Raw genomic sequence first — 24,860 nt, forward strand, 5'->3', positions numbered from 1 at the left:
GTATTGGTGTTTTAGACATGCACAAAATGTTTCTGGGTGACCTGCATTTGTGAACGCAAAGGGCTGAATTTCTTACTTCAACTTTTCCCAGGCTTTTTCCTATAAACGCTGTGAATAAGCAAGGGGTAGACTGTCCTGAAATCTTAAGGGGTGCATTTGAAAACCTTATGTGAGCAGTTTCCTCCATTACCACTGAGGCAGAGAAGGAATCCCAAATGCACGTTTGTCATCTGCTTTCATTATGTGTATGTGTTTTCTCCGTCTTCAAACTTCTTTGGAAGTTTGTGCTGCTACTTATGTGTACAAAGTAAGGAAGGCCAAGCCAGGAAGCTTGTGATTAAGATAAGATCAAGCCTCTGTCTCTAGTCCAGCATTAGCACTGAGACAAAGTGCATTTTAGGGAAGTTATTAGAGACCACTGTCTCAGCATACAGTCAGCTCTCAGAAAGTACAGCTGTGTGTGTCAGCTTGTTTGTAAGTGGCGGCACAGTGTTTGTGTTCCTCAAACAGAAGATAAACTTACACTTTCATACACACAAATGTGCACACAGATGCACTCACACACAGTTGTGCTTAAAGTGGATGTACTGTCAGCATGCAACACTGGGCTAAATTAAGGATTTCTGCTTCTTTTCACCTTACAGATAACTTGTAATACAAGTTATAAGTTATGGAAATATATTCATGTGATATGGATTATCTTTTTCACATTAGAGTGATTGAAACGTTTTTTTGTTTTTGTGGAACTTTTGCAAGGTTGCGAGTATATATTCTTCTCTGCTGTTCTCGTATTGCCCTGCACCTGCGTATAACTAGTATTACTTCCCTAATGAAGTGTTTTGGGGTTATTTGCATGATTGAATAAAGTAGCCTGAAATGACACCACACAAAATACAATTACTCTAAACAAGTTCTCTCTGTAAGTGCTCCTGAATCTCTCATTTGTTGTTTGTGTTCCCGGCACTCTGCTTGCCAATCTTCTTTGCCTCCCAGTATGATTTGAATGAAAGCTATTTACATCGCGATAGTCATATTTAATCAACTCCTTTGCCTCTGGTAGTGTGCTTTGGGATTTGGGTCTCGTGCATGTGCTGGTGTTGTCATTTGATTCTTGTTACATCTAAGCTGTTTGTAATATCCAAGTTGCGTTCTATCCCCTTTATGTAATACAAAGTTTTGACAGTTGAAATATGGACCAGAGGTAGAGATTATGATTCACCAGCAAACAAAAGATGTGAGTCAGACAGTGACGTGTTTGTGGCTTTGCCGTCTGTTTCGTGTATCCCTGACACCGACTTAATTTTGGAACAAGCTTTGCTTTGGTAGAAAGTGCAACTTGACCCAGATATGGGGCAATAAATAGGCACTGCTCACAATTCAAGAATCCTGCATAAAATGCCTCTGATGCACTGGGTTGTTTTTGAGATTTTCATCAAATGTATCTACATTTTTAGCCATCCAATACACGGTAATACAGTACAATACTGTTAAACTGGCATGTTCCCAGAAAAACAACCATGTTACCCAAGGAAAGCTGAGAGTAACCGGATAATGTTATGTATTCGAAATAATTCAAAAACGGTAGCATGCATGTAGAAGTTTGCTCTGAGCAACCCAGAAAAAGCATCTCATATCTCTACACCAATACAGTGAAAAAGGAGTGTGTTGTTTGCAGAGGTCAGAGGGTGACTTGTCTTCGCAGTCCGCTGCCTTTTTGAATTCTGAGATTAAAAGTTGAGCTGCATGTACAAAGTATTGACTATTTCAAGTCCACATGCTTATTTCCATTCGGCTTACCTTGCGCTTTTCTCTCTTTTAGGGATCAGACACCTTCTTTTAAAACAACAATATGTAGGAAATCGGTTTGATGCTCTTTGGTGTCCATCCAAGGTCTGCCAGCATCTACAACCCGTTGCTTTGTAAACTCTTGCATGTCTAGTATATGCATATTACTCATTCATCCAAAAGCAAAATTTACAGCTCAGGGATGGACTTGCAGCCCTACTGTTTCGCAAAGCTCTTGCTAATGTGTGCCTGACCGAGCCTGACCGATATTAAGTCTAGTCCAGCCTCCTGCTCGATCACTCTCTCTTCTTAGCTTCATCCGTCACTGTCCTCTTCCATCACTTAGCCTCAGCCATTGTATCAAACAGTACAGAGAGAAACTGGCTGCTTTGTAGCTGAAGGCTGCTCTGTGAACTAGTGCCATGAAGCTGTACGTGCTTCTCGCAAAGAACCGCAACATGCATCATTACATTTCTACCTTTTAGCAGCTGTTGCAGTCAAACAACAACCCTGCACCCGTTAGAAACTTTGGTATTTAACCTCTCAGTATGGAGAAGTCTGGTGCAGATAGGACTCCTAAAATGCCAAAACACAGAAAGGAAGAAGTCATTTTAGATTTTTCAGTCCAGTGCAAACTCGTCTTCTGTGCAACATTCAGCAGCAAGAATGATTGTGCTTAATCACCTTTTGTCAATTTGTTGTGAAAGGCTGAAAGGTGAGGGTCTGCTTGTTTTCTCGTTCTTGCCTCTTGCGTTCGGGCTCCCTGTGTTGTGGTTAGTTCTTGCAGTTCAGTACAGACCTTTTACCCGACCCTCTTCCAGCTCTGTTTAGTTTGCATCTCCTTGACATGCTTCAGTTGACCACACACGTTTTATACATTCATTCAGTTTGCACATAATCGTCGTATGGAAAGGTTTATACTGGTGAGTGTTTCAGTCATGTTAATACTCAAATACTCTAAATACACTTATTCTGTTTGCAGTCACACATGTAGGCGCAGCTCACCCCAAAAGGAGTTTTGTAGAAGAGTGAGCAAGGCTTTAGTAACACAATGTAGATTAAAGAAAGAGTTTCATAAAGCTACATGTTGGAGAGCAGTCTACTTTTAATCCACACACATTTTCAATTCAGCCCTTGAATCCAAGGATTTATCAAGAGCCACCCTTCCCCCTTTTACTTACCCTGTTCATCTGTAAATCACCCAATGAAATAAAGCTCTTGGTATGTGTTTTTGTTTTGGATTTTGGCAACGCTGATGGTGATTTACGGGGATGTAATTTCATAATGCGGGTGAAAAGGGGACACGGAGCTCTGAACAGTCTGTGGTCATCTCAGTTTCTCCTCTGTGCTCATGTTTCATGCTGTGGGGGAAACCCTGATTCATTTGAGTTTTAAGCATACTCTTTTGTTTCATTGATGCATTTGTTTTCAGTTGCCTAGTTGCTTTTCCCTTCCCTGACACAGCCATGGCAGAGCAGACATAACTGAGCATCGCTCTGCAGAGATGTCAGCTGTGTGAACCTGATTAATGAAGATGGATGCTAACGCTCCCGCCGTACCGATTTATTGTGAAACATTACAGTTGAAACTGACAAATTTAGACTGGTTTGTATAGGCACTTTCTTTGTATCTCAACACAGCCTTGGGTTTTAGGAAGACTTGGGCATAAAAGGAGGCTATGACTCAGTCATGAAATCTAGCAGGGCGATGCCAGTCTCATAACTCAGCTTTACTGTTCTCCACTCATGACCGGCTTTATACCCACGTAACACAGCAGGAGCTTACATATTTTTAACTTGAATAAAACCTTTCGTGCATAAAATATTAGGCAGGAATTTTGGATACAGGGAAAGAACACATGGTATTAATACAAAGTGTATTGCATATATGCATTAATGCATCATGGTGTATGAATTTACCATTTCTCCGGATCGCTTAAGACGACTTTGTTCTTAGGCTTTCTTTGTTTCAGGCAATCCTTGGGTTTTATCTGCTTTTCGAATTACTTTTGAACTTGGTGGCATCAGCGTTCTTGTGAGCAGGAAAATGGAAAGACTGAACACCTAACTATTACATAACAGCCTCCGACTGGAGAGAAGGTGGTCTTCAATATGCAGAATACATCAAACTTTCCTAGCGCTTCAGGAGGATTTTCCTGCAGAGTATGGAGGGGAAATATCACCTTTTCTCTTCATATGCTTGGATCATAATATTTCTGACAGGCTCTGAGAATTATGAGTGGAGGAACGCGCTTATGTCTTATGAATTTAACTTTGTGTATGTGAAAAGGCAGTTAATTGGTCTGCAAATGACAGGATTTTTCTGCAGTGCGGCTGATGCCCTTAACTGTGTCTTAACTGTCTGCCTGCCCTCTACATCATGTGTCTCTGCATCCTTATTTACTGATTTATTTCTTTTTCAGGACGTCCTTCATCTCTCTCTGTCATTTCGCTTTCTTCTTCCTTTCTCTCACTCAACCCCCGGATCTAGTCCAGACAGCTGACAGACGACTCTGTCGCTGCGGCTCCAGTTTGGTTTTACTTTTTTTCTTTTTTTTTTTTTCTTTCTGTATTTAGCTTGAGATGTGCACACACATGCATCGATGTGCACTTCCTATATCACTGCCTGAGCTCAGGGAAGTACGAAGTGTTTGCCAGGGTGTGTTGTTTGAGAAACCCCGTAGAGGCTCTTTGGTGACTCCAGGGATTGTGAGCCAAAGCAAAACATTTATTCAAGTTTTATTCCATGGAGGAGAAGAAGCATAAAACTGTCTGTGTCATTCACTGCAGTCAACACTTTCAAACATGATTTCAAAAACAAACCCACAGAACCATGTCCAAGAACAGTTAATGAAATCAGCTAAAGCCTTTCGTTTACATTGGTAGGAATGCAGGTAATGCAGGTTACAAATCCATGTTGTTTGTAGCCTCAGTTTCTATGAGAGATTGTATTAGAGATAAATATTGACTTCACGTTTGTTATTGTTACCCAAAACTCAAACAGAGTTAACCTAAACGAAATCAACGCCAGAAGAACTTCCTGTGTGAAAATAAGTGTGCAGTGTTCACAAATCTATCACTGTTGTCAGGCTGCAGAAGTAAATATGTTTTCTTTTAATGTGAATACAGAAATGGCTTTTCAGTGGAAGATTTTTTTTTAAGGATGCAGGAAGGCAGGTTAAACTTTAAGGATCACAATCCTCCCCCTCACTGCTCTACTGCTACTGTGTGTGTGTGTGTCTGGTAGACCACTCAGCATGTCTACTGTACAAACATAAACGGACACTCAGATAGCAACCCCCCCCCCCTGAGTCTGTGTTTTCAGTTTCTGTGTGGGAGAGAGACAGTCAGAGGACGTGAGCGATGCAGTGGTTTTTTTTTTTCACCGTGGAGATGAGGATCGAGTAGCTCGCTCGGCGCCACAACATCCCACTCCACTCTTAACATAATCACAAAAACAGCCGGATTTCCCACCTGAAGTATGGGACAATAATTCCTGCTGAACTGACTGTTATGCATATAAGCAAAAGTGACATTTTCACCTCGTTCACCAACATGTAGTCGCGTTTTGATACTGCTGATGAGTAAAGGGAATAACTGAATTCTAGAGCTGCTTTCTTTGTCCATTTTCTGTTGTTGTATTTTAATAGTGATTTCAAACCATTTTGCAAAATAATGGACATTAGCATTTTTACTGAGCCTTTTCAACACAACAGTTTAGATTTTGAAATTGTATCCTGGAACAAAGCGTGGCTGATTTGACTCTAAGAGGAGGTCAATAATGAGGTCCAAACTACGGCATGAAATATTAATAGTAATAAATGGTGGGGTTTAGTACTTAAATTGTTGGATTATTGTGGTCAGTGTCATGCAATTGATGTCTACTTGTCCAGCAGTTAGTGGTGTTAGTGGTGCATCTATGGTGGTTATTAGTAATGCAACAATTCCCAGTATAGAACTGAACGGTATGGTTCTGCTCCATGGTTCAACACACACTTGTAGATCGCGGTTTGATGTACAAGCTTCCATGCAGAAGTATTTCTCTCTGAATTGGCTCTTTGTGTTTGTGCCTGTAAGTCCATGCTCTGGGAAAAGGAAACCCCTGAATTCATATTCAATCACCTTGCGCTAAAGTTGGGAGGCTGCAGTATGTGAAAGCAAGTATAATGACAAGGAAGAGAAAACGGTAAACAAAAACGACTGTCGGAAAACATTGTTTTACTGTATTGTTGCATCCCTAATGGTTATAGTTGTTTCCAAAGTGGACACCGGTTTCTTTTCTAATACAGAAGCTGTTCCTTGTTGTCCTCACGTTTGCAACAAACAGATGTTGAACCCAGAGAAAACCTGCATGTCGTATCATTCAGGTCCTCCCGCTCTGCTCTCCAGCGCTCTCTTTTACTTTGCTCCTTTATCTTCTTCGGTGTATTTCTAAGCCTTCCTCCTCTCTTTTATCCACCTCTATACTCTCTTCCGTCTTCACTGCAGTTCACCTCTTTTATTGCCCTCCTTTTCTCCTGTCAGTGCTCTTCAGAGTCCCATCACCCCGACCCAACCTCTGAGTACTGTTTTGCCCGTCATAATCATGGTCGTCATCTTCCCCTGCCATGTTTTAATACAGTTGAAAGGCTGCCGACTGGACATTTTAGAGTGTTCATTTAAAAGACAGACGACTAAAAACACAGCTGAAGCGCCTCCCATGTAGACATGCCATTAAGTGTGAGTGACCTGCCAGTACTTTTCTTTCTTGTGTGATGAGCCTCTCTCTTTCTGGCTTCTTACCTCCGCCTTAATCCAAATTTAAGTCGGTTTTCCATCTCTATTCCGGCCATTTCTGTCGTCAACTTGCTATGGATGCTACTAAATGAAGACGTTCCCTGCAGTGGATGGGGGATTAAGGTTTTTTTGTGTGTAATTTGTAACATACTTTGGGTTGCAGAACATTGATTTGACTCCTTTTCAGTCAGCCTCTGGTACAAATAAAGATTGTAAATCATGATTTTTCACATTTAACATTTATAAGCTTTGCTATCCCGTTTATACCTACATAAGATTTTATGCCATCAGTGCAGATTTAATGTAGTGACGTTATCACATGTTTACTTATAGAAGCTCTAAATACCACAACAATGGTGATTGCATCTTCTTCAGACATGATTGTTCATAGATAAAATGATTTTGATGGATGACAGTCGGATATAGAGTAATCACATTTTTACAAAAATTGTAAGATGTTTTGACATATTCCACTTATGATTTTTTAAACAAATCCGAAACAACCCTTGTGCACACAATCATTTTAAAGTTTCAAGTCCATTTGGCTCATTCTCGTATCCCTCGTCTCTCCGCTGTCAGCTCCTCTTATCTCTTCCCGCCGTCGCAGCTACTCCTCTCTCTCTGTTTTCAGTCTTGCCAGAATATCTTCACTCTTGAAATTCCCTGCTCCAAATTAAGTTCTCCCCTTTCTTCCCCTCTACTCTGTGCATTCCTTAGATTTGTGAGCGTAGATACACCTCGCTCAGCCCCTCCTCGCATTCCTCCATCGCTCCCTCTCCGCTCCAGCATAGATTCCTTCCTCCAGACGAACATTTTGTCTCTACCTTCTCACCCCTTTCCTGCCCGGCCTTCTCGTCTGTGAAGTGAAGCGACTACGTTCCACTTCAGATTGTTGGCGTCTCGTCGGAGAGTGCAGAGGTGGGGCACGGGAGGGGGGGAGGGGGAGTGTCAGCTGTAACTGATGGCCTCTCAAATGGATGACATAATTGGCCTCCTGAGCATTCACTGTGCTGGTGAAAGGCTGAGGTTGTGAAATCATGTACGGCTTTGTGGAGGAAACAATAAAGATTAGATCTCCAGTTTGGCAGCATTGCTTTATTTTGGATGCTAATTCAAACCATGATATTATGTGTAGCAGTGTTCATTGCTGCAGTAACATAAATATGGTCACGTCCACACAGTTTACTTGCATTTGACACTTTGCCAACATGTATTCTCTGTGTGTTCTGGTGAGTAAGCGAGCTCGCCAGGGAGGCGTGAGGACGGGAAGAGGAAGTGTTTTGTTAAACTGTGAACAATGCTGTGAATGAGACAGCATGGGACTGTCGCTGGAGCCATACCAGGGGCAACGGGAAAGGATGCGGGCCTTCCCTTTTAAATCTGAAGGGCTGTCATTAATGTCCCCAGGGATGTCCATGGGTTAGCATTGTTTGTGTTTATTTACCTTTTCACACATGCACAGAAGTCTTAAAAGTTTCCTGAAATTTTTGGGGTGAGCTGCAACCATGAGAGCAAACAAGTTTTCAACCCGACCTTTTCCAGATTTTTTCTTGCAAGCCCCATGGTGAAATGTTCAACAAAAAGGAGTAAAAATAGGCTCTCACTTCTCTCTCATTAGAGGTACAAAAAAACATATTTTTATTTTGAAAGATGTCGCCCTGATTTCATATTTAACACGAGTACTTTAAGGCAAAGTAACACTGCAGTGTGTTAAACATAAACACAACAGTAAACCGCACTGTTGACGGTGCTCATATTTGGTATCTGTTCCTGTTGATGGGCACGATGGTGATGTGAGTAAATACCATCACAGCTTGAACAAACACATAAGCTCATTAATCAAATCACCTCTTGAATTCAGCTGAAAGGCTGATTACTTACTTACTGATTATATATTTTTTTTATTATTGCACCTAATTTTGACTGAAATGTCAAAAAGTAACACAAGCCTCTTCATAGTTATATCACAGATCGATGTAGAAGCAGGGTTTGTTTTGATGAGCAACTAAACGTTAAATTAAAATAAAACTGAAAAATATCCTACTTAATGCAAAACAAATATAACAACATCAGCATCCCAGCTCTGTAACTGGATGCTGATGCACCAAGGCTCGACTGTCCTGTGTTCTTGTGCTGCTGCAGAATTAATTGAACAAATGGACCACAAAGCGGTTGGACTTGACCTCGGAGTTGGCAGGGCACGATCACGCAATCATCTCCTGGAGTTAGTGACAACTGACCCTTTCATCTCAGATAGAGCAGCCCAGCTCTGTGTGTGATAATGCAGAGAGAGGAGAGAGGCAATCTTTGTGTGTGAGTGTGTGTGTGCACACGAGCAACTGCATATTATCATACCATAAAAATTGAACACACAAGATCTTAAGATGACCACAAACCTTAAATATAACTGACAGATACAGAAGGCAGCTTAATGCTGGACAGGATAACGCCAGTCCATCTCAAGGGGCAACCTCCAGTGTTAGAAATGAAGCCAATGTGGAAGTGCAAAAACCTCAAGTTCCTTGAGTGTCGACTTGTGGCTATCTGCAAAAGCCTTGAAGAGATGCTAAGAGTTATTCATAATAAGATACATTGCAGATTTGACTGACAGGTTGATGCTTTGCAGCTGTTTGCCAGGAGGTTTAAAGCCTGTCTCAGCTCCAGCTCATTGCCTGTATAGGTTGTGCATTTTTCTAACCCACCCCCCCATTCAGATTTTTATCATTTAATAGGTGTAAATAATCATCCCACCTCCTACCTCTTTTGTGAGTTGTTGAAGAGCTACAACAAACGTTGATTTACAGTCTTTACACACATGCACAAAACTCTTGAGAATTTCTCAAAATGTTCAGGTTAGGATCCAATCTTTCTAGAAATGTTCACATGTGCATGTGTGAAATTATTTTAAAGACTCCCTCAAGTCAACAAGGAAAAGAGACACCCCCCTCACCCTCCTCCAGACATCCCCTCCCCACCAGTCTGTTTATGACCTTTCACCTTTTGACCTGAACTAATGCCTGACCTTTGTGTTCAGATGGATGAGACAATTCAAAACTCTCACCTCTTTGTGGTCCTTTCTGACACTGTTGGAGGTATACTGATGCTGATCGTATTGTTTTAAAGAGGTCATATTATGCCCTGTTTGAGGTTTGTATATTTAATCTTTGTACCTACTAAAGTATGTTCACAATAGCTAAAGTTCGAAAAAAGTGTATGTTTTCATGTACTGCCGCTCCATGCACCGGCTCGCTTCTGACTCTCTCTCTAAGGCTCTGAAGTGCCCACGTTCAGAGTTCCCACGTGTGCCAAGTCTGATCGTTACATGCAGCTAATGCTGCAGCTAACAGGAGGACGTAGGAGAAGCCGTGTTTCCACGGACTTTGAATTTTTGCACATAGATGTGCCTAAACATGTGGACACTTGGAAAACACACTAAAGAGCATAAAAAAACAGAAAAAGCATAATATGACCCCTTTAAAATGTGGTGTGTTAATAATTTTGTCAACCTGTTTATTTGAGGAAACAAGACGAGCTTGATATTTAAACACACTTGATGTCATTAATTCATGATTCATAACTAACTTATTACTTAAGTGTAGTGCTGGTTTGTATGCCCTAACAGAGTTTGGCATGTTTAGTGGAACTAAAGCATAAAAACCAATGTGCTCTGTTTCATGGTTTTTCGACAGCTTTTTTTACACGTTGAACAAAGGTGTAGGTTTAAACGGTACTCTGTCTTTTTCCCTAGGTACAAGAAGCTATGGTTGACCTTTGAAGCTTAAGGACGTATTGTCTGGGTCAATGACAGGCCACTGTCTGTCTCCACCTCCCTTAAGCTCCCAGACAGCGGTTAAAGCATTATCCTTGTATCTCAGTTGCTATGGCTTGGGTTTGGTGTGGCTGTTACTTTGATTTATAGCTTTTTTCAGACTGTGGATCGGGGTGACTCACCTACAAATGGTCCCAAAACAGCAGGTGTTTCAAATCCTTTTCTCCAAACAATGGAGAAGAATTGACCTTTTTTGACCCTTTAACTACTATTACAGCTTGGTTAAAGCTGAGGGCCACCCATGGATCTGCAACAATTTGGGGAAATAACAATGTAAAGCTCTTTAAAGGGAGCTTCAGCTCTTCAGTCATAATTTTTAACGAGAAGCTGTTGCGAGAAAGAGCAGCGGTGGTCCATTCAAATTCACAGATCAGTTCACCTTGATTACAAGTGATAATTGCACAAGATAGTCTGTGTTTCCCGCTGGAAATTTGCCAGTTAAGGTGGTTGCTGGCTTGTTGGTTGTGATGGTGGTGGTCGGGGGGATGGTATTAATTATTAATATTATTAATTATATTAATGGTATTATATTTCTCTAAGATAAATACACGTGGACTGTAAAACTGAGTAGGACTGCCACCTAAAGGTTGAAGTCGATCCTGAAACAAAAATGTTACTTAAAGGTTATGTTTTGTCAATCCAAAAAGTTAGGAAATGCTTGAACACTTTCATCTAACAGTACTTATTAGCGATTATGACTTTGCATTTTATTTGCATTCAGATGGTTTTGTTTGCAGGAATTTGGTGTTGATTCAGATTAAAGTCTCTCTTCTTACTGTTAAAGAAGAACGTTTTCTGTTTGGGATGATGATGATACAGTGACAGCACTGTGGCTTCACCCACCCTGGGGCTTCCTGGTGGTTTACTGATTCTCAGTTGACCTAGCTTTCTGTGCTTGGATCTGAATGAGTCTGGTTCTCTGCCAGCCCTGGGTCACCATGGCCTGCCTGCTCACGTGGCAGCTTTCAACACTGCTGGATCCCCACAGGGTGCAGAGGCGAGATTTGATTCCTCATTGATGCTGGAGTTCACAGTGGTGGAGTCTGCTTAAGCACTACTAAGATTATTTTGGGCGTGCATTTCTGACTTTGTTTCCAAAGCTGCTGATTTTGGTTCTGAAATCTGTTGGGGTTGTATTGGCTACAGTAAAGGGCTGAATGACATGATATAAAAATACACCGGGACATTTTTTCTTTCTGGGATATTTATCGCAATATGAACAAATTAGAGAAGATTAAACATTACAAATGCAGAGTAATTTTTATATACCGTAAACTCAGTGTAAGTCCCTTTTTTAAAACCAATTTTTCCATCTAAAAAGTGGACTGCATCCTATGCACAGGTACAACTTATATACCAGTATAAAATGCTGGGACAGGCACCATCCTGCAGCAGAAAATGCAAATGCAGCTGCCAGCATCACCCATTGCACGCAACCTGATGTGATTAAAAATCTCAATTAATTTGTTTGCAGCTGCTGCAAAAGTATTCTGCGATTTCTAGCGATGCAGACCAGGCTGGCGGCACCATTTTGTAACAGCTTGTCTCCCTCATTAGGTCATAATCATGCATTTACTGAAAACAGTGGTATACTATTAAGTAAATAAACCTTGTGGACTGCTGGTTTGATCCTAAAGACTCCTCAATATTAGACAAGTGATCAGTGGAGGATTGAACGTGACTCTCTGCAAATTGGTCTTGGGCTGTGGGTCCGTACTTCAGAGCTGTCAATGTAGCGTACTGCATTCTACTTGATTCAACAATCATTCAGCTTGACCAGATACGAGATGATAACTTTTAATTAAACAATATTAAACGTAATTCTCATGTCACTCAGTCAGTGCAACAATCCATCGCACAGCTGCCACCTGTGTGTGTGTGTGCCCTGACTAACAGCTGGACGTGGTGTCACTGTTAGCTGCAACACAATCACTTAAAAAATCTGCCTTGGGCATCAAGCTGTGGTTTCTGTGACGGCAGCAGAGTTGTGTGCATGTTTACATTTTACAGGCAGGGGACACACAGGCTCTGCTTGCAGAGTTGTCAGTTTTCCGTTTGTTCAAGTGATGGCTGAACTTAAGCGATACCACACAGACTTTTATTGGAGATCAGTCATGGGAACGAGGAACTGGCATGTTTAAGATACTTAAGGTCATATTGTTGACACTGCACGTTCTGTGATGGACAATCGGATTGTCCTAATACAATAGAGTTTAATTTCCTCGATAGAGCAGAGACTGTACAAGGTCAATAAGGTACCTTGTTTAAACCTGTATTTTTTTCAGTATTTCAGTATTTTTTGCTTTTGGAAGTCATGGCAACTTCACTGGTACTCTCTGGCCAAAGCTTTTTGTTGCTCCATGTTATTATTCTTCCATGATATCATTTACGTCTGCTTTAAACCTATTCTCCAGCCCCAGTTTGCAGCCGTGTGGTGTGCCTGGGAGCACTGTTTGTGAGAGGCTATTGATGACAATGAGAGAGGATTTTCCCTCTGGTAATTGTGTCTGAGACAGTAGAGCAGTGTTCAGGTTAATCTCTTAATCGTCATTAGCATAGTTTGGTCGAGTGCTCAGTTTGACCTGGCAGCTGTTTACCAGAATTGCCTTTTATGCACCTGTGAGCTCCAAATTAATTCTCAGCTAGCTATTTTAAAATGTAACAATACCTTTATGATAACATAATGACATTTAAATGGTGCTGGACGCAGTTTATTTGCCTTGGTCAAGAACTCTGCATCTTAATTTTTTTGAAACAAATTGTGATTTCAAAGGCCAGATTCCTTCTTCTCTCACCTCATCCTTTGTGCTGAAGTATCTCTGTAAATCTGAGCTATAATCAAGATTTTCTCAAAAGCGTTTATCTGTTAGATTAAGGATTCTTAGAATAGTTTAAAAAAATGAACATGGCTTTAGGTGATCATGATGCGGGACAGTTGGACTCAAATTTTTTTTTAAAAAGGATGCGCGGTCGAGTCCGTGTCTGTTCTTCAGAGAACTTTACTGCTTTACTGACTTTATGGCTTTTTCCGAGTCATTTGAGTCGGATACAGCCGTAACACTCGGGGATTTCTCTAAAATAGAGGGCTGTCCACGTTGTGTACCCGGGCTTTTGCTCGTGCATGAACTGTACCATGCCGAAGCACACCTCTTCCAAGTGTGCCAGAGCGGATATTGTAAGTGTGCCCTTAGATATTATGAATGACATTATATGTTCATAGGGAGTTTAAGCACTTTCAGTCTGTTTTTTAACGAGTTACTGTTTTGTAATCGCACATGTCGATGTTGCACTATTCTACTGTAGAAGAAGCTAAATGTGTGCAGCATTAGAGTCGGAGACAAAATCCTTTAAGTGGCCAAAGGAGTGGGTCGAGTCATATTATATCAATCAACAGGTGGCCATAACGCTCTTGGGATGCAGTAGGTTGCAGTTTGCGGGATAAGATGGGAAGAATTTGCAATTTTCAACATGTATATAAACAATGCAGGATTTAAAATCAAATTGACTGTTTTTTGAGAAAGATAAATAACCTGATGGGGGTCTCTGTAAGTACGGTAAGTGTTGCTCTTAATAAAGTCCTGTAACAGCATGTGCAGAAGTTGGTATGTGGAGGAAAAGCACTTGACATTTTTGCCTGACCCCATAGATGCATACATGAGTTTGTTACTAAACCTTTGCTGCTAATACCCTTGAGTACATGTGCACAAAATAGGCTTATACATGTATCATAAAAACGAGGGTTCATGCAGAAGACAGTGACCCTTTTGAACTTTGTTGGTTGACTATTGTCTCCAAATTGTAATCTCTATCCGCAAATGTTCCGCCAAGATTTGAGGCCCCTGTTTCTCCTGTTTTTCTCTTGTCTGCTGTCAGCATGGTGTCCGTTTTGTCCCACAAGAGGCTTTTCTGGCTGCCTCCGTCTTGGCCTGCGCCCACAGTGTCGGATTTGGCAGTGTAATTTCCCCTGACAAGCTGAGTGTTAGCGCTCATCCCGTTGGCCCAGTCCGTGTAATTTGGTTTCTGTTGAGCTTTTCTATTACCATGTTGTGATTCTGTCTGATTGGTCTGACTGTTTCATTTAATCCCCGTGAACTTGTCTGCATTAAACAGGTAAAGTTCTATGTTTCTCTCCGAGGTTTGTGCAAATATTTAGCAGAATCGATTCTTGTTGTGTAGCAGGTTCACAAACTCTTAATGATCTGATGTGTAATCCATGTACACGATGTCTCCAGGACAGCTCTGGTATTAAGCCAGACAAACTTAACTTTAATGGATTTGAGGGAAGACACATCCTTTGCAGTCATTGTCATGTTTTTAGATTTATGATTTACTTTTATCAATCCTGATGGAAATTGAACTTTTACACCGTGAGACACACTACACACGCATTGCAGCGACAGCTCAAACAGGACTTAAAGACATGCAATATATAGGATAGGATAGGATAGGATAGTACTTTATTGATCCCCAGAGGGGAAATTCGGGCGTTGCAGCAGCACAAACAAGTAAGGTCATACAAAATACACAGAATAGATTAGATAAGATAAGATAATATGGTGAGAGTGAGAGGTGGCTGCACAGAGACTGGCACTCTGAGCAGTTGGGGGTTACTTGCCCTGCTCAAGGTAAGTAACCTTGTAGAGGCCACAGGCCCAGTAAAGCCAGTGCCGATCCTTCCTTATTCCTCGTCCATATCTTCACAAGCGACAGGAATCAAAACGGTGTGTCCGGGGAAAAAAAATGCACACCGAGCTCGTTTGCACTGTGTCTCTCTCGGGCAGTTAGGACACCCAAATAGGAAAGAAATGAATCAAGCTGGTTTTGTCGCTGATGCTCGCTTTGCATACTCTTGGGACACCGTGTTAGACATAACAATTTAGCTGATGTGTGGGCCTGAATTTGCTAAACAGACCTGCGAGTGGGACGATGTTTAATAGTTTAGTCAACTAATCGTGTATCAACAAAACACTTGATAAACATACTGCTACTCTTGCAAACTATAATCAATCATAAAGAATTTCAAGCTTTGCATTATGATGGAAAATTTACTGGCACTGAAAATCGGAAGCATAAAATGACAGGTTAAAACAGGTTAATGAAAACAAGAGACACCAAACGAAGATATAGAGTCCGATTAGCTGCCCGGGCACTTCAGGAGATCTTCATCCTTTTGTTTAACTTGTACATTTAAATATTGTAGAGTAGGATTAAGTCTGGTGGTTAAGCTTTTGTCCGTGACTCTGTTGAAAAGAAAAGGGTCACCTAACTGTACCTGTATAAATAATGAAGTGAAAGTGCTTGCCCATGACCATGAATAGAAAGAAGCACGTGTAGGTAATGGATGGATGGAGACTGAACACCGTGTGGGGTTTTTTTTGACCTCCTTTTTCTGTCTCTTTGCTCTGAGTTCAGCAGCACCTCTATTTCAGTGACAGAAAATAATTAAGATCTGAATCAGTAAGATGTCATTCTCTGATATTTGTTGAGACTCCTTTTAGATTTCAGTAGCCGAATTGTTATTGTTGTTTTTTTTTTTCCTTCATCGTGTTGCGTTTCTTATCCTGCTTTGTCTCGGCATATAATTGTCACAGGATTTTGCAGCCAGCATGAAACAAAGCATCAGCGTGTCTCTGCTTGCCTAGAGCCCCAAACAAACTTGAAGTTAGACATTAAGAGGAGGGAAACGGGGAAAAAAAGAAAGCCTGACCAACCCAAACACACTCTTACTTGCTTACTTTCTCAGTCTCTGTTGAAAGCCATTGTGTGTTTTGTGTGTGATGCAAACCCACAGTGACTTGCTTCATAAAGGAAAGAGTGCTTGTCTGCTCAATATTTTACAACTAGAACCTCTTAAATATGGTCCCCTGGCCTTTGGCGGGACGGTGAGGATGGACAAACTGATATGTTGGCGGGAAATACAGCAGTAATTACTCAGAGGAAACTGTGTCATGTTCTACAGCAAGGCAGAAATGAATAAATAATGACATCTTTGGGCAAGCTATTTTCTCACTAAAATGGTCTGACTAATCAAATGAGGGCATCAAAACATTAACTGCCAGTATTTTTTTGTTTCAGGTTAATTTGAGGACATGTCATTTTTTTAAATCTTTAATTAACATGTCTCTTCTTGTTTTCTCTTTCAGTCCTGTGTGCAAAGAACCTTGCAAAGAAAGACTTCTTCCGTAAGTAGAGCCTATTTTTAAATCTTTCTATTCCTGTCCCGTACCCTCCCATGCATTAGAATGGGCTTTGTCAGCCGTGGCAGCTCGCCGGCTCTTCAACCGCACTGTAAATGAAGTCTCCCAGGAGCTGTCTGTCTGTTACACCCAAAGACCTGGCATGGGGAGGGAGCCCGTGTTAACCTTACCTGTAGTAATACGGTCTCAGGTCCAACGATTTAGAAGCACTAGATTTCATTAAAAGGTAAAATAAACAGTTAATCTGCATAATACTGCCCAGGTCATGCTCAATTTGTATATGTTGAGTTAGTGTGTTTGATTATTATGGCTGTGTTAAATACTTGATTCTGATTGGCCAATTACACATAGAACGGTCTGCTATCCCTCAATAGATCATGGTTGTTAAGACGAACATGCTCTCACTAAGAAAATAAGTTGCAGGGACGCGGGCTCATATCATGGACTCTGGAGGACTAACCCTCAACTTTTCACATACTCCGTGCGTACTACGCCGCCGTTCGCTGCCAATCTATTCAATGATTGTGTTTTCACAGCGATCCGCTGTCCGTCTCCGGAGCGTGCCAGCAGCGATACTACGCTCTGCTCCGAGTCATTTTTCGACGGAGTACGCTGCAGGCACGCATCAAGCTGTGCAGAATAAATCAACACACACAGGAAGTCACACAAGGACATGCACAGAGCGTCCGGTCAATTTCAAAATAAAACGCAATATACAGACTCACAATCGTGTTTTCCATCACTTTATCAACATTACGTAAAACGTGCTCAGAACAAAGTAACCTCAGAAAGACAATGCAACATGTTGTTGTCTGTTTTTTTTCTTTATTCCCACGTGATCATGTAGTTCCTGTGATGTGTGTACAGCTGATCATGGCTGCACTCACGCTCCAGAAATGGATCCATTGGGGTAGGGCTTGTGCCGTACGATGGAGCAAAACCATGGCGCTGACGGACCGCGATGTGCACGTACTATGTGGAAATTGGGTGAAACTGAAATCATAATAATTCTTTGCTTACTGGGGAGAAAGGAGAGGATGACAGCAGCGAAAAACGTATGAAAGGCGTAAAAACGGTTCACTATGACAGCGAAATTTACAAAACTGAAGATGGCACATGAAGTAAACATTTAACCGCCTCATGAACATTTCACACAGGAACATAAATAATGATGTGATTGTTCATCCTGGGATAAAACACACATGCAAAACCCATACTTCTTATTTACTGATTGTTAACTTTTAGCTTGAAGCTGTTAACCCTTCAGGTGATCAGAACAGCGTAATCTGAGCTGCTGGCATCAGTGGAAGATGACTTGAATTTCTCTCTTTCACTGGTGAGACTATACTGACAAAAAAACCTCCCTAAACAATCCAGTCTGTTACCTGAATTGCTGAGTATAATCATTGTTAAATCACTGAATTGTAAGGGTGGCAGGGGTTTAAGTTAGAGGCTTGGTTTTCCATTAACCTGGAAGTCATGATTAGGGATAAAAGCAGGGTTATTTTTGTTGCACACACACATACACAAGAGGAAAGTCACACAAAAGCGTAAAGGTGACTAAACAGGTTTGACTTGGCTGAAGTATCGGTGCCAAGAGGTAAATACTACTTGAAATACTCGTACACACATGAACTGTCACAGGGACAACACTGGATAAACACACACACAGTAAGAAACCTGATGAGGGAATCTTCTCTAAGTAAGATACTGGGAAAAGACTCCTTATAGTTATGTAGGAAGTATTCTCCTCCACAGTGGGATTTTGCTCACAGACAGCTTTCAGGTAACGGCAGTAAATACTGAAGGTCTAAAATAAAAGATAAAAACCTGTAATGCACCGATCCACTCTTTTTTTTCAGTTCTGATCCAATTCCGATACAGTACATATACGGATACTATTCCCGATATTTGTTTTTAATCTAACAGTGTTATTGTTGTTGGTATTATGTGTAAGGCCATGCAAAGCTGTAGTAAACCCGACATTGCATTTTTTATTGAAAGAGCAAAAAAATGATAATGATAAATAAAAATGCTGAAAATTTTAAATTATTCTGGGGCGCCTAATAGCCTAGTGGTTATGTTGCGTGCTCCAAGTATGGAGGCTATGTTCCACAGCAGCCGTGGGTTCGAATACGACCTTGACCCTTTGCTCCTCCGAACTTTTCCCGTCTCGCTTCAGCTGTTCTTTCCAATTAAGGCATAAAGGCCCAAAATATATCTTAAATTAAATGTATTTGAACTAAGTGCTGGCTTCACAGACAAACAGGAAGCATCAACAACTGTCAGTTTCTCAAATTAAATCCTTTTAAACTGAAGTGTAAGAATTGCACTTCTGACCTTTATGGAAGGAGCTGTTTCATCTCGTCTGAACGTCGTCATGGAGATGATTTTTGGGAACGTCTTGCAGTTCAGTCTGAATGCATAACTCTTAGCCTTCATATAAACAAACCAAATAAGTTATAAAAGTATTCATCCCTTATCAAGGGTGTACCACTAAAGAAATAATTTGTCTAGACCCAACCATTTTTTTTTATCCAGGCTGTATGCATGTGTATTTTTGGTGTAAAAGTTTTCATTTTAACATGGACATTTAGTGATTTATTTGGTGTTTGGCGTTTGCAGTTGCAATCTAAAAATGACTAAGATTGAAATGCCAAAGTTGTTTTTAAAGTGGATGTATACACACACTGATAAATTGTTGAAACTCACTGAGCAGATCAGAAGGGACCCAGGGAAAAAACAGAGTCCTACACCAGTGGGTTTTTACTTACTAACACACCCCTTCCCTGAACTTTACTCTTACTGGGATCTTAATTCAATATCAAGGGCTAGCCAAAACTAACGACCATAATGGAGGGTAATGGGTGTGCTAATGGGTGTTTCCTTCTACGTCCTGTAATCCATCAGAACGGCCCTGGTACTAGTGGAGGACACGCCATGGCCTTCCTTCATTTACAGCCATCCTTCATTTTCACCAGCTATATTGCAGTGTCAGATTAAATTGCAGCAGCGCCAGATTTACAGCACTGGGTGACCAAATCTCAGGTGTATTATTTGAGTTCAAAGTACTCCCAAAGTGGAAGCCATTTCACATATTCACTCCTGAAATGTCTGCTTCATGTTGGGATGAGATGATCCCATCCTGGATGAAATCATCATTAATCTTTGTCTACTTTTCCAGGGTTACCAGATCCTTTCGCCAAAGTGGTGGTGGACGGCTCAGGACAATGCCACTCAACCGATACTGTGAGAAACACGCTGGACCCGAAGTGGAATCAACATTATGATCTGTAAGTCAACGGGAGTCGCTGTAACCTTTTAATGCTTCATTAACGAACAAATGAGGCGAGTGTGTGTGGTGTTGTGTTATGAGGTCACACACCTAGTTAAATCTGAAAACGGAAAATAAAGCATTGTTGTCGCAGACATGCTGAATGCTGGTTTAGCTCTCTGGTATGTTTCTGTGAGGACGAGTGCTGCTATGACGAGTGTTTCAGGAATGTGGATTGAGTAGCCCCTTCTTTATTGCGTGCAGAAACACCCATCCATAAAGCTTTTGAGAACAGAACATCTTGTTGAGTGAGATTTTAGGTATGTCTTATATTTGACCTCACCATGACATGCAAATGAGACTTATTATGTTCTCCTCATTGTCCAGCACAAATTAAAATGTTTTTTTTTTTTTGGTTTAGTGATCTCCTTCTGGTCAACCTACGTTATCAGAATTACAGATTATTTTCCTTAAAAACATGTTTTTCTACTAAAGACATCTTTTTCCACTTTGTGTCAGAACTAGAAATGTTTATAAAAATAATTGGTTAAGAATAACTGTGATTAAGAATTTGTAAAAAAAAAAATGGATACAAGAGAGGACAGTAAAATTACTTTGAAAACAGTTTAAAAAGTTGCACCAAAATGTGATAATTTTATTGCCCCTTGAACCCGTGCAGATTTAAAATGTAGCATCGATTGGGGGGCCTGGATTCGAGGTCGAGTAGTAAAGACCATTCATGTATCAGCAGGCTCATGTGTATGCAAAAAAAAAACCCAAAAAACATCTGTTTGGAGAGCAAAAACAGTCAGAACACGATCGATTGTAATGACATCCTGGCTCCCTTAAGGGGTAATCTGACGACGATTCATTGATAGCTGTAAACCAATAACCGCATGCAAATATTTAGACTTGAGTGAGAAATCAGTTAGCTGTCTGCTGTGTCCCAAAAACCATCAGTGTTTAGATTTCCAGACTTCCTTGAACGCATCAGAAATGATCAATTTGACCTTCATTCAACAAACAAAAATTTTAAAAGTTGTTTTTCTTCTCCTCTTGAGGACAGACCTGACAGAGCTGGACTTCTTACCTACTTTAAAATCTGCATCATGTTATTTGAAAACTTTAGACCTGTTATTTGCAGGAAAATCAGATTGCTTTTTTAAGGTTTGTACAGCTGATTAAACCAGAGTGAAGCCTCTGTGTAATTTACTATTTACAAATAAACTGAGCTGCACAAGAAACAGATTAACAGGTAGCTCCTCCAGGGAGAAATGATGGTGTTCATTTTGCAGACGTGGTAAATTTCTGAACATATGGGGTTTCTAAAATTGCTAATTGGAATGTAAACGATGCAGTGCATGGTGAAGAAAGTCTTGGCTTGCATTTGTTATAACACAAACCAGGTCAGGAGGAATTACAGAGAAGTTGGCCATCGTTTCCTGAGGTTTATTATTGTAAAATGATAACCGATGGGTTCTTAAAAAAAAAAAATAATAATAAATTTAAACTGGACAACCTGCAGTACCCCTCTGAAACGTCGTACTTGATTCAGTGGCTGGAGTGTTTTCACTGAGGCTGTGAGCTGTGAAGGTTCCCTGCACTGTGTCGACAGTTTGTTAAAAGGAGCAATCACCCCAAAGGACCCACTGGTGAAGGAAGCTTACGTAGTGGTGAGAGATTGGAGGGAAACAGTGGTGACAGGAGAAGGGATGAGGGAAAAGGAAGTCTGATAGAAAGAGCTGGAAATGTGCTGCAAACGGAAAGCGCCATGAGGGCGCACACATGGATTACAAAAGAATCATGGTAAATAGTTGTGAGGTAAAAATCAGTGCGTGATTGCATATATTGGTATATTACGGTATGTCTTTTAGGGGGTAAAGCAGAGCTGTGTTTCTGAGTGTGAATGCAACTGTACTTGCTCTATAATTGTTCCTATAACGACAGATGCATCTTGCTGTTCTTGACACACTCATCTTGACACACACACACCCGTTTCACACCCGTCTGCTTCTCATGACCTGTCAACATCCACCTCAGCTCCCCGCCTTTTTCGACATAATCCTCTGTCCTCTTCTCGATCCCCACCCTCTAGTAGGAGTCGTGTGTTTCCTTCAGCGACCCCTGGCCTCTTCCTTTGGTTCAGGAAATGGCTAACATGCCTCGCCACAGAGAGCAGATGAGAGTGTGGGCTTGGGTGGCTGCCAGCTCGCCACACCCCCGTCTCCAGCCTCCAGCCTCCAGCTTAAGGAGGAGGTTTTTTTTTTTCCACATGTCAATTATCCTGCCAGGCGCTTAAATAACATGAGTACATTAAGTATCCTAAACGCTGCAAAACGAACAATTTTTTCCCCTTTCTTTTTAAACTAAAGCTGTCTCTCTATTATTTATATCCTTGTCTTTTGTGAAGGACACATGAGCCCAGTCAAAAGGTTGTGAACTCAGTACTATGTCGGTCTGGTTTTGGCAAGTTCCCTTCTCATACCTAGCCTCCAATTTCCAGCTCTTTAGTGTAACCGTTCCCTCAGCTGTGGTTCCAGGGTTGGACTGGCTCTCTGCGCTCTGCTGCACATGTCATGCTGTGCACTACACAATCATATCAGTCAACGCAAAGAAGTTTGGTTAATTGACGTCTGTCTGTGTACAGTGGTGAAAGAGAAATTAGACAAGATAAGCAGAGTTAAATAGACCCCAAACCTGCAGACTATGACAGAAATTCGAAAACCTGATGATGGGACGTGGAGTAAACAAGGAAAGTAACACGGAGTGGGATTCGGTGGTATTTAAAGATTAGTGAACGGAAAAGAAAACGTCAAAAGAGTTCAACATGACCAGGCAGACAAACTCAATCAGGTGCTGCGCTGATTCATGCTGATCCATTCACCTTGTCTCAAATCCCCTTCAGTGGAAATGTTCAGATCAAAGTGAGCAATAACAGCGTAGCTCAGCTCATTTTAAGAATGCTACAGAGTTAACTGTTGCTATGGACGCAGCTCCAACTTTAGAATCAAACAGACTGTTTGTTTAGCTGAAGAAATATACCATTTTTAAACCAATAAAATATTTTGTAACAAATTATTGATTTCCTCAGTAAGTAGCCGTGTAATAAGCAGGCTTATGCACAGTGAGCGGGATGTTATCGTGGAGGAACCTCTTCAGGGTGACACAAGACTGGCTCGTCACATCAAGCTTTTATTCAGTGACAGCAACCTGCTCACTGTGCATTATATTATTATTTTAAGGTTTATTTTGGGGCTTTTTATAGCTTTATTTTGAGATAGGACAGGGTTGGGAGAACCACTACGAGGACTATAGCCTTTGTAAATGGGGTGCATGAACTAACCTCTAGTCTACTGTCATCTCCCTTATTCCTTACTTAAAATAACACAGTAACGGTAAAAAAAAAACAAGTGACATGGGACGTCAGTGGCCTGGTGGTTGGTGCGTGCACCCCGTGTGTTGGGGCTGTGATGGGCGACCAGGGTTCAAGTCCGACCTGGGGGTCCTTTCCCGCATGTCTTTCCCCACTCTTTCTCTCTCCCTGATTTCTGACTCTATCCACTGTCATATCTCTAAAACAAGGGCATAAAAAGCCCCCCCCCCCAAAAAAAAACAAAAAAAAAACAACAAACAAAGTGACAGCGGTTGAGTCACCTTCAGGAAGCACGTATGTCAGACATACCTGGATTCAAACTAGAACCCAGTGTACTTTGGTAGTGTTTTATAGTAAAGTATGATTAATCGTTTGTCCTAAAGTGGAAGAAAAAAAATATTTATTAAATATAACAGCACTAGCAGTTTAGAGTAGATAGAGGAGAATGCTTTGGCATCAACTTGATTCACGTAACTCAGAGGAAGGTGCTTCACAAAGACGAGCCAAAGATGTAGAATCAAAACGCTGATTTATTTTTGTCGTTGTAGATGTTGACAACAGAACGCCGTCCAACATTTTTATGAAATATAGCCAATCTGGAAAGAGCTCTTGTTGTTTCCCAGTGTAATGTACGGTCTCTGGCAAGTAAAACGTTTGGGAAGTCCTGGATTTAGTGCGTCTTGGAAAGCTTATCTGGGTTTGACCCAAGAATATTTTCCCTTCCTCTGCATTTGTCAGTAGGATTTGGTGCAGGAAAATGTGCTTTTATATGGTATTGAAATCTGTGGTGTTAGTGTTATTAAATATATCGAAATCTACCATATTAGAACATGTGATATTATGATGAAATATGTATTCAACCAAGGGGAAGATATTCTTACAATTCCTTTAAGGGTCATTGTTACTGAGAATTATAATAATCATTTTAATAACTACTTATTCAAGGAATTAGCATTTTTAAATGTGGATATTGTACTGCGTAAGTCTCACATATGTTATCTGTGTATTAGGGGCGTGTCGAGACTTTTTTGACTGGGGTGGCCCAACTGGGACTCTGCCTTATACCCTGGCCTGAAAAACTCACACAAATAAAAATCAGTTGTTTACCCTTCTAAACTCACTAATATCTACTTTATAACACAAGGTAATTGCAACATTGACTTAAATTTTTAATGACACAAAAAGAAAAAGTATGTTCAAAGTCACAAGTCACCGTCTTTAAAAAGTGCATGTAGAATCGTGCACAGTCTAACTTGCAGTGTTTTGGTCCCCACACATTACCAGTTAGTTCATTGCAGGTAAGACAGCGTGCATTACTTTCCCATGCACGTTTTTATTCACAATGCAAAGTATCAATATAAATTGTAAAGTACTAGCAGCCTCTGCACAAAAACACCAACCTATTAGTTGGTTTTAACATAAGCCCAGCCTTTGACAGGGCAAATAGCCAATCACAGTTTATCATTTTTGGGGTGCCACCAGGTCTGGCCAATCAAAAGTCCAGGGGGCCTATGCCACCCCTCTGGACACACCCCTGCCTGATTTCCATACCACTCCATACTGTGGCCTCTTCATGTTTATATTTTGCAGATAAGACATTGTGAAAAATAAAGTCTGTTGTTGTATC

General features: G+C 41.0%; 1 protein-coding gene across 2 annotated transcripts in view; it reads left to right on the plus strand.

The window, feature by feature from the left end:
• Nucleotides 1-24,860, plus strand: part of LOC132994210 (E3 ubiquitin-protein ligase SMURF2) — a 65,298-nt gene that overhangs the window by 4,399 nt on the left and 36,039 nt on the right. For both annotated transcript variants that reach the window (XR_009676634.1, XM_061064414.1), the window contains exons 2-3: nucleotides 16,533-16,571; nucleotides 19,771-19,879. Coding sequence is in view for 1 of the 2 variants with exons in the window: in XM_061064414.1 (XP_060920397.1) it covers nucleotides 16,533-16,571; nucleotides 19,771-19,879 (148 nt within the window). In the remaining variant the exon portion in view is untranslated. The remainder of the gene's footprint in view (nucleotides 1-16,532; nucleotides 16,572-19,770; nucleotides 19,880-24,860) is intronic.

The sequence above is a fragment of the Labrus mixtus genome, chromosome 2 (genome assembly GCF_963584025.1).
Source record: "Labrus mixtus chromosome 2, fLabMix1.1, whole genome shotgun sequence".
NCBI lineage: Eukaryota > Metazoa > Chordata > Actinopteri > Labriformes > Labridae > Labrus > Labrus mixtus.